The sequence below is a fragment of the Lachnellula hyalina genome, assembly GCF_007821495.1.
Source record: "Lachnellula hyalina strain CBS 185.66 chromosome Unknown contig00214, whole genome shotgun sequence".
NCBI classification, from domain to species: Eukaryota; Fungi; Ascomycota; class Leotiomycetes; order Helotiales; family Lachnaceae; genus Lachnellula; species Lachnellula hyalina.
Window position 1 is genome coordinate 17,669 of NW_022157328.1, and position 13,630 is coordinate 31,298.

The 13,630-nt window shown below is 49.0% G+C and overlaps 7 protein-coding genes across 7 annotated transcripts; 3 read left to right on the forward strand and 4 right to left on the reverse strand.

Annotated features, from left to right (window-relative positions):
• Window positions 1-181: 181 nt before the first annotated feature.
• On the forward strand, window positions 182-2,657 carry lys-4 (Homoaconitase, mitochondrial; the record flags this gene model as incomplete). Its single annotated transcript, XM_031153223.1, has 2 exons — window positions 182-190; window positions 240-2,657. The coding sequence occupies 2 exons, from the start codon at window positions 182-184 to the stop codon at window positions 2,655-2,657; spliced, it is 2,427 nt and encodes an 808-aa protein (XP_031001746.1).
• A 569-nt stretch (window positions 2,658-3,226) lies between these two features.
• On the reverse strand, window positions 3,227-3,952 carry LHYA1_G008304 (6,7-dimethyl-8-ribityllumazine synthase; the record flags this gene model as incomplete). The annotated part of the gene is made up of 3 exons (XM_031153224.1): window positions 3,227-3,623; window positions 3,675-3,795; window positions 3,865-3,952. The coding sequence occupies 3 exons, from the start codon at window positions 3,950-3,952 to the stop codon at window positions 3,227-3,229; spliced, it is 606 nt and encodes a 201-aa protein (XP_031001753.1).
• Window positions 3,953-4,285: 333 nt separating this feature from the next.
• On the forward strand, window positions 4,286-5,380 carry LHYA1_G008305 (uncharacterized protein; the record flags this gene model as incomplete). The annotated part of the gene is made up of 1 exon (XM_031153225.1): window positions 4,286-5,380. One exon carries the CDS (start codon window positions 4,286-4,288, stop codon window positions 5,378-5,380), a length of 1,095 nt encoding a protein of 364 aa, XP_031001752.1.
• Window positions 5,381-5,481: 101 nt separating this feature from the next.
• ADE8 (Phosphoribosylglycinamide formyltransferase) lies at window positions 5,482-6,441 on the reverse strand (the record flags this gene model as incomplete). Its single annotated transcript, XM_031153226.1, has 2 exons — window positions 5,482-5,688; window positions 6,136-6,441. The coding sequence occupies 2 exons, from the start codon at window positions 6,439-6,441 to the stop codon at window positions 5,482-5,484; spliced, it is 513 nt and encodes a 170-aa protein (XP_031001751.1).
• A 480-nt stretch (window positions 6,442-6,921) lies between these two features.
• Window positions 6,922-8,826, forward strand: Ppcdc (Phosphopantothenoylcysteine decarboxylase; the record flags this gene model as incomplete). Its single annotated transcript, XM_031153227.1, has 1 exon — window positions 6,922-8,826. One exon carries the CDS (start codon window positions 6,922-6,924, stop codon window positions 8,824-8,826), a length of 1,905 nt encoding a protein of 634 aa, XP_031001750.1.
• A 945-nt stretch (window positions 8,827-9,771) lies between these two features.
• Window positions 9,772-10,368, reverse strand: sec72 (Translocation protein; the record flags this gene model as incomplete). Its single annotated transcript, XM_031153228.1, has 1 exon — window positions 9,772-10,368. One exon carries the CDS (start codon window positions 10,366-10,368, stop codon window positions 9,772-9,774), a length of 597 nt encoding a protein of 198 aa, XP_031001755.1.
• A 1,175-nt stretch (window positions 10,369-11,543) lies between these two features.
• Window positions 11,544-12,062, reverse strand: LHYA1_G008309 (uncharacterized protein; the record flags this gene model as incomplete). Its single annotated transcript, XM_031153229.1, has 1 exon — window positions 11,544-12,062. The coding sequence occupies one exon, from the start codon at window positions 12,060-12,062 to the stop codon at window positions 11,544-11,546; it is 519 nt and encodes a 172-aa protein (XP_031001754.1).
• Window positions 12,063-13,630: the final 1,568 nt, after the last annotated feature.

A 13,630-nucleotide genomic window follows, 5' to 3' on the forward strand; every position in this document is an offset into this window, starting at 1 on the left:
GAGCGGCAGGTTCGGTGGTATCGGTCCCAGTCCTTACGATCTTTCGAGCCTCCATGCATGGCCAATCATAGTTGAAATAATTGCTTGTCAGCAGAGAAAAAAATCCGGGGAAATATTCTGTGACTTCACTCTCATACCGTACAGCCAAGACGGACAATCATTGTGTTTCAATGGCATCAATATGATATCAGTCAGTCTCTCTGCTTCATGCTCTAGGATTACACTCACACTGTTTACAGCAACGACTCGGTCTACAACGCCTACGGGCCAGACCAACCCGTAACCTCCCCCTCCGATACAACTATTCTCCCCTGCGAGCCCTCACCTCCACGGCGCAACGCTTCCAAGATGTCTTCCACGCCCAGGCCTCCGACCCGCACACCTCCGCCATTCTCTCCTCCCTCAAATCCGCCTCTCCAAAAACACCACAAACCCTGACCGAGAAAATCGTGCAGCGGTACTCGCTCGGGCTGCCAAAAGACAAATTCGTCAAGGCAGGAGACTATGTCACACTATCTCCCCATCACTGCATGACCCATGATAATTCCTGGCCCGTGGCCTTAAAATTCATGTCAATTGGGGCATCTAAGATCCATGACCCGACTCAGATCGTCATGACGCTGGACCACGATGTGCAGAATAAGAGCGAGACGAACCTGAAGAAGTATAGGCAGATTGAGGAGTTCGCGGCCAGGCAAGGCGTCGATTTCTATCCGGCTGGGAGGGGTATTGGACATCAGATCATGGTGGAAGAGGGATACGCGTGGCCGGGGACAATGACGGTTGCGAGTGACAGTCACAGTAATATGTATGGTGGTGTTGGATGTCTCGGTACAGCGATGGTCAGAACGGATGCCGCGAGTATATGGGCTACGGGGAAGACGTGGTGGCAAATTCCACCTGTTGCAAAAATCACGTTCACCGGTGTGATGCCCAAGGGCGTTACGGGGAAGGATGTCATCGTTGCGCTGTGCGGCTTGTTTAACAATGATGAGGTGCTCAATCATGCGATTGAGTTTACGGGGTCGGAGCAGACGATGAAGAGTCTGCCTGTAGATGATAGGCTGGCTATTGCGAACATGACTACGGAGTGGGGAGCGCTGACGGGGTTGTTCCCGATTGATGGCATGTTGCAGGCTTGGATGAGGGCCAAGGCTACAACATCTGCGCTCTTTGATGAGCCGAAAGATGGAGCAAGGTTTACGCATCAGAGGATTGATGATTTGATTGAGAATCAGCTGAGTGCCGATAAAGGGGCTACGTATGCCAAATCATTGTATCTCAACCTCTCGACACTCTCGCCATATGTTTCGGGTCCCAACTCCGTCAAGGTTGCTACTCCTTTGCGAGATCTGGAAGCTAAAAATATCACATTGAACAAAGCCTACCTGGTATCGTGTACAAACTCCAGAGCTTCGGATCTTGCAGCAGCCGCCAAGGTTTTCAAAGACGCGTCGAAAGATGGCGAACCAGCGAAGATTGCGCCCGGCGTAGAATTTTACATTGCAGCAGCATCAATACCCGAGCAAACAGCCGCCGAAGATGCAGGAGACTGGCAAGCACTTCTTGCCGCAGGGGCGAAACCACTACCAGCTGGCTGTGGTCCATGCATCGGTCTTGGAACAGGATTACTCGAGCCAGGAGAGGTAGGAATCAGTGCCAGCAACCGCAATTTCAAAGGTCGCATGGGCTCACCAGATGCCAAAGCTTATCTCGCGAGCCCCGAAGTTGTCGCCGCCAGCGCACTGAGCGGTAAGATCAGCGGGCCTGGGTGGTACGAAAAGCCTGTTGGTGTTGAGAAGGTTGTGTTGGGGGAAGGAAATGGGGTGCCTGAGGAGGACCGCGCGATGAGTGTTGGCGATGCGTTGGATAAGTTGATTGCGGACGCCGACTCGATTATCCAGAACGCGGAGTCGTCCATCTTGGGTTCCGAATCTACTTCTGCTGAGACTTCAACTAGTGATGCAGATGAACACTTAACTGATATCCTCCCCGGATTCCCCGAGAAGGTCGAGGGAGAGATCGTTTTCTGTGACGCGGATAACATTAACACCGACGGCATATACCCCGGGAAATACACCTACCAAGATAATATTTCCGTCGAGAAAATGGCCGAAGTCTGCATGGAGAACTACGATAAAGCATTTGGATCTATTGCCAGAGAGGGTGATATCCTCGTCGCAGGCTTCAATTTCGGCTGTGGGAGCAGCAGAGAACAGGCCGCGACCGCGATTCTAGCGAAGAAAATCCCCCTTGTGGTATCCGGCAGCTTCGGCAACATATTCAGCAGGAACAGCATCAATAACGCACTTATGGGCGTCGAAGTGCCGCGTCTAGTTCAGAGACTCCGAGAAACATTTTCATCAAAGGAGACGGAGGTGAAGACGGATGTGAAAGAACCCCAGCTCAACAAGGATAGTCTAGATAGTCCCCCTCCTGCAGCGCAAGCAAGTCCCACAGTGGTGGAGGAGAAGATCTTGACGCGGCGGACAGGTTGGAAGTTCGTATGGGATGTGAGGAGAAGTAAGGTTGTCGTTACGGAGGGAGAGGGTGGGGCGAGCTGGAGTCAGAAGGTCGGTGAGTTGCCGCCAAACGTACAGGAGATTATTGCAAGAGGTGGGCTGGAGAAGTGGGTAAAAGGGGAGATTTCTATATAGGTATTAGGTCGCAAGTAGGATACAAAAATCATGTACGAGTAGGAATGTAAGTATATATTACCAAATGACTATTCGCGACAAGGAGAATGTAGTAATACTGTGCAAATGATATTTCGGGACGTCTTGCCATGGCAAGTCATTCTACGAGTAGTAATACACAGGCACGCAGTATTTTTCTTTGAATTCTTCTTTGCCCGATTCCCAATATTCCCTCCTACTCACAAACCCCACCAGACCCCCTTCTACTTTACTGCCAGGCAGTATTATGCTGATGGCTAAGAATATTCCATAACCTCAATATACATTTAGTAGAGAACTGAAGCTAGCATCTAAGCACGCTATACTTTCCCCCCTCAGCGCCGTATAATGAAGTATGAAATCAATTTCATCTCAGAAGGCTTTGAGATCCGATCTCATGAGAGAATCAACTAAGGGATGGGTTCTTGGGATTATGTAGGAGGGGGGTGAAGATAGAGGACATGTAGAGAAAGGAAATACTCATATGCTTGTAAAAATCTATTTGACTTCATCTTTTTAATTCTGTGGAAACACACAGGTAACATAATAATCTAAGACATTTTGCCCGCAGCCCATTCCTTTCTCTTGACCCCAAGCTCGACAGCTGCCAAACCCCAATCCTCTCCATGATTATGGCTCCCGCTGGTGACGCCAGCTCTCGCCTTGGCTTGATCGTCATTCAACACGGTCAATAAACCAAATATCAAAGGGCATCCGGTATCGAGTTGTACGCGCATGAGGCCGTGGGAAACCGAGTCGGCGATGTATTCGAAATGCATGGTTTCGCCCTTGATAAGCACTCCGATGGCAATAATAGCGTCAAAAGGACCAGAGGATGTGGCTTCTGATACTGACAGAGATGTCAGATCTGTAGTCGAGGAGCCAAGGAGATCGCCAGCACCTAGAGTGGAAGAGGTGGTGGACTGAACCTGGGAGGCAGAGAAGAGCCTATTCGCTGGTGAGGTTTTGCCTGCTTGTGGAAGAAGTTGTAGAGCTTACTTGGAGACAGCTATTGGCAGCTCCCAGGAGCCGGGCACAGATTGCACGACGATATTTGATTCTTTGACGCCTGATGCGAGGAGTTTAGATTTGGTCCCTGCGAGGAGGGGTTCAATAATTGCTGTAAGCAAGCCAACGGTCAGCAAGAGGCTTTGGTGGGGTGCGGAGGGGTAGGGCAATCTTCATGTACAGGTGTTCCAGCGCGCATGGACGATTCCGATACGCAGGCCACTGCCATCGTGCTGTTGGGCTTCTCCAGGTCCTTTGAGTGATGCCATTGCGGTATATGTTGTTTTGTGGAGGTAGCAAGTGTGTAGTGTAGGGATTGTATTGGGATTACCTAGGTAGGAGTCTGTTCCTGAACGAGGGGAGGGGTAGCCAAGCCAAGTGTGGGTGTGGCTCGAGCTTGCGCATAGACCAACCAGTCCAGTCCCCGACGATTGCTGTAACAGCAACCTGGAAGGCCGTTAGAGAACACCATTCCATGCGACGATTCTATAAACTACCGCCTTTATTCATCTGCGATGATTACGTCAATTCTTCACCTCAAGTAGACCTCCTATCATACCTACATATTCGATTGATCCCACTGCAGAAGCACACAATTCAACATGGCGGCTTCATCGATTCTAGGCCCGTGGGTTCGTTTGGAAGGCATCTCGATATCTCAACTACCGCCAGGCGGGAAAGGAACCAAACCTACCAATGCACCCCCTTCGAACGAGAAATTCACTGATGGGTCCGGATCTGCCACACCTCCGAATGTCAAGTCTTTCGTCACAAGCGTACTTTCCGAATCCATTCCCTTCATCGATGGCGTTGCCCCAAAAGCTGGTGGAGCCGCGACATGGAAAGGCAAAGGATCGCCAAAGAGGTATGCTTCATCGGAAGCGCCTGTGCATCTTTACGAGCGCGTAGTTCCTGGAAGGGATTTGGACAAGATAGAAGGGATGAGTCAATTTTCCGCAGATAGAAAGAACGAGACGTGGTTCTGCAGGAGGTCCAGTCATAGGAATAAGGCGGAGCAGGGAACGGCGAGTTGGGAGGAGTTCATACACAGTTTCAAGGATCACCACGCAGAGACGGAAGACGCCTTTACACCTACAGTGATTGGTGGCAGGGAAGCTATAAGGTGGGATACAAGTGGCCTGGAAGTTATCATCTACGGTGGTCGATGGAACAACATTACAGTAGCTGTTGTTGAGATGACACATAAGATTGATCCGAAACCACTGCAAAACCGCACGTTTCCGGTTGTCCAAGTCGCGGCTTCTTTAGAAGGAACCTCGGAATTTATGGTCATTTCAATACCTCTGAGCGATTTCGAAAAGTCACCCTTTGCAGACTTTGCGCGGAACAAGAGCTTGGTTGTAGCAGCATATGTATCGATCGAACGTATTCGGGTCCTTCCAAGCAACAGCGACGTGGAGTGGATTATGGCTACAGCCTCTGACGCAAAGGGCGTCCTTCCTCAATGGATGCAAAATCTCGCTGTTCCCACTGCCGTCGCCAAAGATGTCGACATGTTCTTGGCGTGGATTGCCAGCCAGAGGAATAGCGCCAATGGCAAGCCAGCTCCGATATCCAAAAATGCCCCGCCGAGTTCGAATGAGGAAGCACCTCCTCCAATTTCAAAGACCGACGACAAAACGGCTTTCAGACAAGCGGACTCGAACAAGGATTTGCCCGTGGCGCCTGTGCAATGAAGATAGGGTGGTATGAGTGTACGATCAATCTTTCCAAAATGTTAGCTTACGAAGTCATGTATACTATTTCATGTGGTTTTGGGTTGTTAGGGACCTCACTGTTATGAAAGCTCTTCGCTTTTTGACCTCTTTTTCCACAGATCAGATATCGCTAACTGTGTGCCTTCTAATATAAGCTCATGTTCCTGGGAATGTATTCTGGTCTTCAATTCGTCCAAAGTTTCTGGCGTTTGGCACTGGATTTTGCGAATCACAATGGGGTCTCCGCGATCCACCTCACTAATGACATAATGCTCCGCGATTGTTAGCTATGAAGAAATTGAACACACAAGAGACATCGAGGCTTACAATCATGATACCTGTAGTATCATTCTCCAATTTACCCTTGTGGTAGTCTTCATATGCCCTCTCGATAGCGCTGGCACCATCATACTGTTTGGGTAGCGCACTAGATCACGGGGGGGGTTAGTTATTTCCTATTCAAGAAGGTTTCGAGAGCGGAAGGAGCTTATGTCCCCAGTTTGGGGAATTTATAGGAGGATGTAGAGCACCTGATGACGAAATATTATAAAAAAGGGTAAGGTAAAATCAAAGAGCCAGTTATTCTTACGGATGTAGGTTGATAATTGGGACTCTCTTCTCTGCCAAAGGATCCAGGAATTTTGAGGTAAGAATATGCATCCCTATAAGGAGTTAGTTATACTCTTGCTATACAGGGCAAGAAAAGGGTTGGTTTTACAGCCAGCACAAATAACGATATCGGGTTCGTCTGCCAGGACTTTTTTCGCCAGATCAGCGTCGTATTTCTCCCGGGCCGCTGCCTTCACAGCTGGGTCCTTCTCTCCGACAGCATAATATTTGCCCGATATGAGATTGTGGTATGCGGTAGGTATTGAGACAGCTTTAGCACGATTGAGACCATTGGCCCCCGCCTTGTTGCTTATCACTCGGACAATTGTAAGGTGAGGCATAAGAGGGGCAGCATCAATAAGAGCTTGGAGGTTTGAGCCTTCGCCCGAAATGAGGACGGTGGCTTTTGTAGGGGGCAGATCTTGAGGCATTTGGATGATGCGAAAGGATATGGTATTTGTGAAGTTGTGAGATTGAAGTTGGTAGAGGAAAATAATTGGAGGGGGAAAATTGGAGGGGTAAAAGTTGATGTGTATGCGGCTGCATCGGCGTCGGCATCGTCATCGGCACTCGGAGCTTTAGATAAGGCTCTAAGCTACCTAAGCCTAAGGTAGGCTAGGGCTTCAGATAAGAAGCGCGAACCTCGAAAGTTCAACTTGACTTGTAGATCTACAATACAACATGCTAGCGTCAGGTCTCAGCCTGCACCCCTAAATAATCACTACGTACCTAGGTATGACTTACCACTTACCTAGGCCTAGGTACACATTTGCCATCAATGTGGGCGAAGCCTATGCACATTCGCAGGCGGGGTACCTGCGTTCCCACGTGATACCACGTGGCTTGTTGATATCCTGACATCTTCCATTGCCAACAAACATTAATTGGGACATTCCCATCCACAGCGCAACATGGAACAGCGTCCACATCCCTTAAGATCACGCTGCCTGGGAAGTCTTCCCAAGCCATCCTCCGGTTCCTCCTCCTCACTCGCGGACATGAGAGTCAATGATCCTCCCAAGCTCCGAGTCCTGATCGCCTCCAATGGGGGCAAAGACGTAGCACAAGCCCAAGCCCTCGTCGTGCGGCTTTCCAAGAACCCCAAAATCGAAACTCGAGCCATCGTAGACGAAGATGCATACTCTACACACCGGTTGTCACAGGAGACTTTGACGTTGAAGAATCGGCCTTTCGGGTTTGGTAGAAGAGCGGACGAGGCGGAAAGGGAGATTGAAAGGTCGCAGATTGATTGGTACAAGCAACAGGCGTATGACCTCTGCGACTGGGCAGATATGATGGTTTTAGCACCGATTGATGCGGACACGTTTGCGAAGATGTTGCACGGCATTACCGATTGTTTCCTGCTGGAAATTCTACGTGGATGGGACGTTTCGAAGAAGATATTACTGGTTCCTGGAATGACGACTGCAATGTGGGAGAACCCTACCACGAAGAAGCAATTGAGCAAGGTGCGAAGGAAATGGCAATGGGTAAGGGTCCTGCAACCGATACTATGGCATTACGAAAGCGAAAGGATACCGGCGAAATGTTTTGTGAGTTGGGATGGCTTCAGCGAGCTTGTGGGGGTAATCAAGAACCAGGCGGAACTCATGACCATAGGTCATGATGTGGATATAGCCACATCTTCAACGGCGACCTCGGAATCATACAACACAAAGACCGACAAACTTCTCCCACCGGAACTGTGGAGTACAATACTTGAATACGTTGGGGACTGGGAGATTGCAAAGGCGTTGGAAGTCTATACAACCCTTCCAACACCCCCAGAATGGCGAAGGCCCGGCGTGCCGAAAGACGAGGTACAAGTCTACATGCGTTCCCTGGAGCGGGTAATCCTTACGTCTTCAGTTCAACAAATAATCCACAAGCTCAGGGCGGCCCCTAAAGAGATGAAGTACCTCTCTGGTCTTTGCGTGAAGCTTATCATCAAATTTTGCTTGACTGAAATTCTTACATACCTGGAGACGAACCTCAAAGAAGTTTTCCTAATTTCATTTAATCAAAAGCTGCTCCCAATAAAAGCCTCAACTGTCTATGGACGTACTGAAATCCTAGAATGGTGGCGCACGTCGCCAACCTTCCTCTCCAAGACTTATACAGCTGAAGCGATTGACGGTGCTTCCAAGTCAGGTTTCATCCACGTTCTCGACTGGTGGCGCCAATCTGGTCTCGACCTCAAATACACCGAGTTAGCCCTCGAGCAGGCATCCTCAAAAGGCCACATCCTAGTATTGGAATGGTGGAAGCAAGCAAGCTTGCATCAAGGGAACTACTACATCGATCCAGACGTCCGCCATCACCATGGTTCCCCTATGCCCGCAGAACCGGACGAACACCCAGAGATGCATCCTCCTCTGCAGCTCAAGCCCGGTAAAGCGCTGCTAGCAGCTGCCCAGAATGATCAACCTCTTGTTCTTCGATGGTGGGACAATTCTGGCATTCCTATTGGGCATTCGGAATCGGTAGCAAAAATCGCCTCAGCGCAAGGACACGTCAAGGTTCTCGATGCATGGCGCGAGCTTCGGGGCGACAAAATGGCCTTTGATAATCGCATTCTGATTGAGCCCACCAAAAATGGCCATGTAGAGGTACTAGAGTGGTGGAAGCAATTCAATCGCGGCCAGAAGGACCGGGTGGGTCCAAGAGCTGAGTATAAAACTTGTGATATTGAGGAGGCGCTGGAGGATAGTGTTGGGAGTGAGGGCGAGGCGTTTGCTGTTAAGAAATGGTGGGCGCAGAATGGGTTGAATTTGGGCGTGCAGGTTAGTGAATGGACAAAAGTGAAGGTTTTATGAGATGGGATGGAGTAACAGGGTTTAAGAAGTCTGTCTATGTTGGTAGAATTGAATTGTCTGTTCTACTATGGACTTGGGCGAAGGCCGTATATATCCCGTCGTGCTCCCTCCCTAGGTACCTATAGGTAGATATAGGTACGTGATTCCATGTGATCACAGGCCATCCTGACAATCCGAAAGTAATCTGCCATAAAAGTGTCGATTTCAGGGCTCTTTCACCATTTCTCAGTCGATGCAGAAGTGATTTAGTCTTCGTGTTCTTGAGACGCAACTCAGCGTGCACAACCTCTTGACGGAATTAAATTCCGTCCTTCATTGCTTGATAAGCAGCAGCAAGAGTGCGGGACTTTAAGGTGTTGGACTAGATAGGTAGCTTCCAGAGGTCGTCGTCCTTCAACTTAATCACGAAGAGTTTAATGACACCATTGCGCTTATATCGAGGGAACTTTCTGGAAAGGGCGCAAGGGAAAAAGTCAAGCAATGGTTCCATCCTATTCGCAGCTACTCTCGCTCCATGATCCATATTTGCGAATGGGTACTGGGAATGGTTTAGATCTAGGTAGTAGATGTTAGTTTTGTTGAAGCAGACAATAAACGAGTCTTTACTAGAACAAATGCTACCACACCAGGCGCCAGGTATGTGTGAACACTATGTAAGACACATGAATAGAACATGTCTGGTTGTAGACACTGATACCAACGTTATCCACACACCGACATCCTAACATATATACGCCAAAAGGCAACTGGAGAGCCAGTCCAAGTAGATGGGCTTCATAGAGCTGTCCAAATACACAAATGCTAGAACCACGGCCAGGGAAGCAACTTTTCAATTGTGAAGAGAAGTATTATACACCCAAACTCCAAAACTCCACGCTCCAAATGCATATAGAGCCCTATCCGCACTCCATTTTTGAGCACGCAGACTACACGGATACCACACCGTTAAGACTTCTTGTCTTTCCCCTCAATCTCCTTCAATAATGTCACCAAATCGGCCTCGTTACCCTCCATCTCGAGCCCTTTACCAACCCACTCCTTAGCCTCTTCCAGTCTCCCCATCTCAATCAAGCACCTCCCCTTCCTCCACCACGCCTTAGCATTCCCCGCCTTCTTAGCCTCTACACTGGCCTCTGCATCGACACTCCCTTCCACCCAATTCGATATTGCTACATGAGCCATCGCGCGATTTGAATATAACCCCGCAACCTCATCTCTAACCAGCCCACTCGGCTCCCACGCTGGTCTCGTCAAGGCCATTTGCAGACCCAAGGTGTAGTAGTTTATCGCATCGGTGTGTTTGCCTTTGCGGAACTCTGCGTTCCCGGATTCGCGCAGCCTAGTGATGCCTGCAGAGCGCTTTGGATTGACGGGAATAGGAGGAGGAGGGACATCAGTGTCGAGCTTTTTGAAAGCTTTGTGGAGATCGTTCAGGGCTGCGAGTTCTTCTTGAAGAGCACGGGACGTGTTGCTGGAGGAGATGATTTTAGAGGCGGGGTCCATGTAGAGTGGGACGAGCGTGAAAGTTTCGGTGTCTTCCATTCTGAAGAGGGTTTAATAGATTTCAGTGTGAACTGTGTGCAGGATTGTGTAAAAGCCTGTTGTCTGTTGTAAACATGGTTGTGTTTTCAACCCAAATCGTTTTGAGGACAGCTTGCCGATGTCAAAAACGCTTAGTAATAACTGTGCTCGCACACGCTCTCTCCTCTAAATTGTGTCGAGATTTATATATATCCACACCCACAAGGGAACATGCCATGCCACCTTGTAATTATGCTAACCGCGACGTTGCGATAATAATATATGCAACATTACACTTACGACAGCCACTTTGATCATTAATTTAATGACAGAGCATTGCAATCAAAAGCTATATACGAGTGCTGTGTGGGGAACATATGACTGAGCCTTTCTAGTCATGCGACTTAGAGCTAGCTGACTAAGCAACTGGCGATAACCTCATCGCGTTGCACACTCCATCTCAGCTAGCTAACCAATGCAACCAATGCTACCACCAAGACCATAACCTACGGACCTACAAGTGTAGTGAAGTGATCATCTTGTGATATCAACAAGTGCAATCATACGATTTTCTGTACTTCTTATATCTACATTGGAAGAGAGGGGAGTGAGGTGTTGGAGCGATGCGGTGAGCATTCGGAAACGCTTTGCATTGGGCCACGCGACAAGAGGTGGCTGATAGGGATGCCTTACCTGGGTAGAGGTGGGTTGATGATGTGAGGTGTGCAGTTCGAGTTAGTCTACGGCCCAAGCCTAGGTATCGATCTATCACATCTAAAAACCACGACATCAAGTGGTGGGCGGGCAACAGCGATAGCAAGTCAAGTGAATATGTTTCTTTTTTTCAATCGCTAAGCGAAAGTTCCATTTTCATCTCAAATCCATTTATCCAACAGGACTAAGGCTTGAAGGTGAAGTAAGTTACCCTAATATGTAACAAGAAGTGTAATGTATGTGTAGTGCCTATGCACAAAACGAGTGTGAATCGAATGAGTGTTTCCAAATTTAAAATCCCAAGGCTCCTGTACCGTCCTTTCTGTTCCTGTCCTGTTTTGTGTTTCCTGTTTATCCTTTCTATATCCATGGTCATAAAAGTCATTGCAACATCGCAGCACGCAAGCATGCGCAGATTTTGTTGTAAAATACCAAGGCAAGATCAAGCTCCTCGCTTCTCCTCTCCTCTCCTCTGTGTCGCTTTAATTCTTCTCGGCAAAATCCCTAGCATGACGTCTCGCGCTGCCGGTGTTTCCAAGCAGACAGATAAGTTCGGAATCTGTTGTGCTGAGCGTAGCGATATCGTCGGGCTTGTTGTAAGCATTGCTACATGGGAATGTTTGGCATCCGCTGACAGGCGTATTTGAGAATTTGGGGATGATCTCCTTGACGCCCTCATTGTCGTTTGGGTTTACAATAGCTGACACGTCGAAGTAGTTGGACCCGCCAAAGCCGTTCCAGCGGACTTCTCCCAGCATGCCGGTAACATTCTCGGCGCCCGATGACACGGAGTGCCAGTTGCCGATCCAGGAGTCGGGGAAGGTGGTGGACTCGGTGGCAAGGCCAGAGACCGAGAGAGGAGCGATGTAGGCGTTGCCGTCTGTGGCCGTGAAGTAAATGGTGCGAGATGTGGAGTCTTGGTTGACGAAGTGGACTGTGTTTGCGGTGGACAGAGTTGCGAGCGCGGTGGCTGCGAGAAGGAGAGTGGATGTGAATTGCATTTTGATTTGTTTTGTTGTTTGGTGGTTCCGTTTGGGAGTGTGTATAGTCGTAGGGAGTGTATGAGTTTTGATTGATGGGACGAGTGTTCTGTTGGTGTCGTAGAGACAATGATGGACTGCTGTCACTGATAGGAAGCTACAAGTCTGAGCTGAGCTGAAGGACTGAAGTGATCACAGATCGATATATTCTGAAAAGGAGTGAGAGAAACTCGTCGTTGACAAAAAGAGTCTTGAAGAAGAAGTCTTGAATGGGCCGAAAAGGATTGTGGGTGCGGAGAAAGAAAGCTACTTGGGGGGGCACAGGAGGCTTGATATAGGATATTCAAATTCACGACGGGAGAGGCATGACTAGCTGAAAGTTTCTTTCGCACCCCTCTCATCAGGGAATGATAGCACATCGGGAGTGTGGTCGGTCAAAACTCTGTCGAGTAGGGGACACGCTTCTATCCGCTGTCCGGAGCAGTGCTTCCAGAACGTCCAGAACTATGGCCATTTTTCGGCAGCCACCTCAAACCCACTTTTGAAAAGAGGGAGTGAGCCTTCCACTTCCACCTCCACTTCCACTTCCAGGAACGGATTCTTTGGGTCGTTAGACCGGCAAGCCTAATCGAGGAGGGTAGCAGAGATTTACCTGCTGACTCCACTCTATGGTTGCGATCGGACTTTGATTGGGTGTGGATGTTGGTACCTGAATCATTGCGAGCCGTCAAAGTTACTTCGCCATGTGTCCCCGTGGCATAGGACCTGTGCCGGACCTACTTTTTTGAGTCGTGGTGGTGTGGGGACCGGCACTATCATTCGTCCCAATCGCCACGGCACGGGAGATGTTCAACGGTGCCGTTTGTTGGAACTGACAACAGTTTTCTAGTCAGGGGGGCATGCAAAGGGTTGAGTGGCTCGTGAGAAGCATCTGATCTTTTGATTTGAGGGAAGATAGATGTATACTACTTGTCATGTAATGCAAACCTGGAATATACAGAATATACAAATATAGATGTCGTTTTCGTCGGAGCTTCATAATTCTAGGGTTGCAGCTTGGGGAAGGGGAAGCAACAGATCAGATGGAGTGAGTGAGTGAGTGAGTGACCGACTGACTGTCAGACTGTATGTACGGAATTTCTGCATAGCAGAGTAGTAGCCGATGATATCTGACCTCAGCTCGACTATCATCAACTACTGCAAGAAGAAAAGAAAATGCCCGATTCCTCTTACCACATCGCAACCCGCGCAACCCTGTACCTGCATCTACATCTGCATCTGCCATCTGCAGAGTTTGCACCTGTGCACCTATCGTAGTATAGATAAGGCATCGGAGCAAACTTTTACTGGGTCAAGTCAAGGATGGGAGGGGGCGAATCACGGGTTTGATCACACAATTGTGCCTGTGGCTGCTTCTTTGCTGCAGCATCTGAGCATAACTACGCGAATGAAAATTACAAACTGCTGGACGTGAACTTGGAGGTACCTGGCTGTTGCTATGGGTGAACGTGAACGTGGAGGTACTGGTATGTACCTGTATAGACGTGGCGCGACGTGGAAAAGAGTCAGTCGAGGAGCCAAGACTGCCA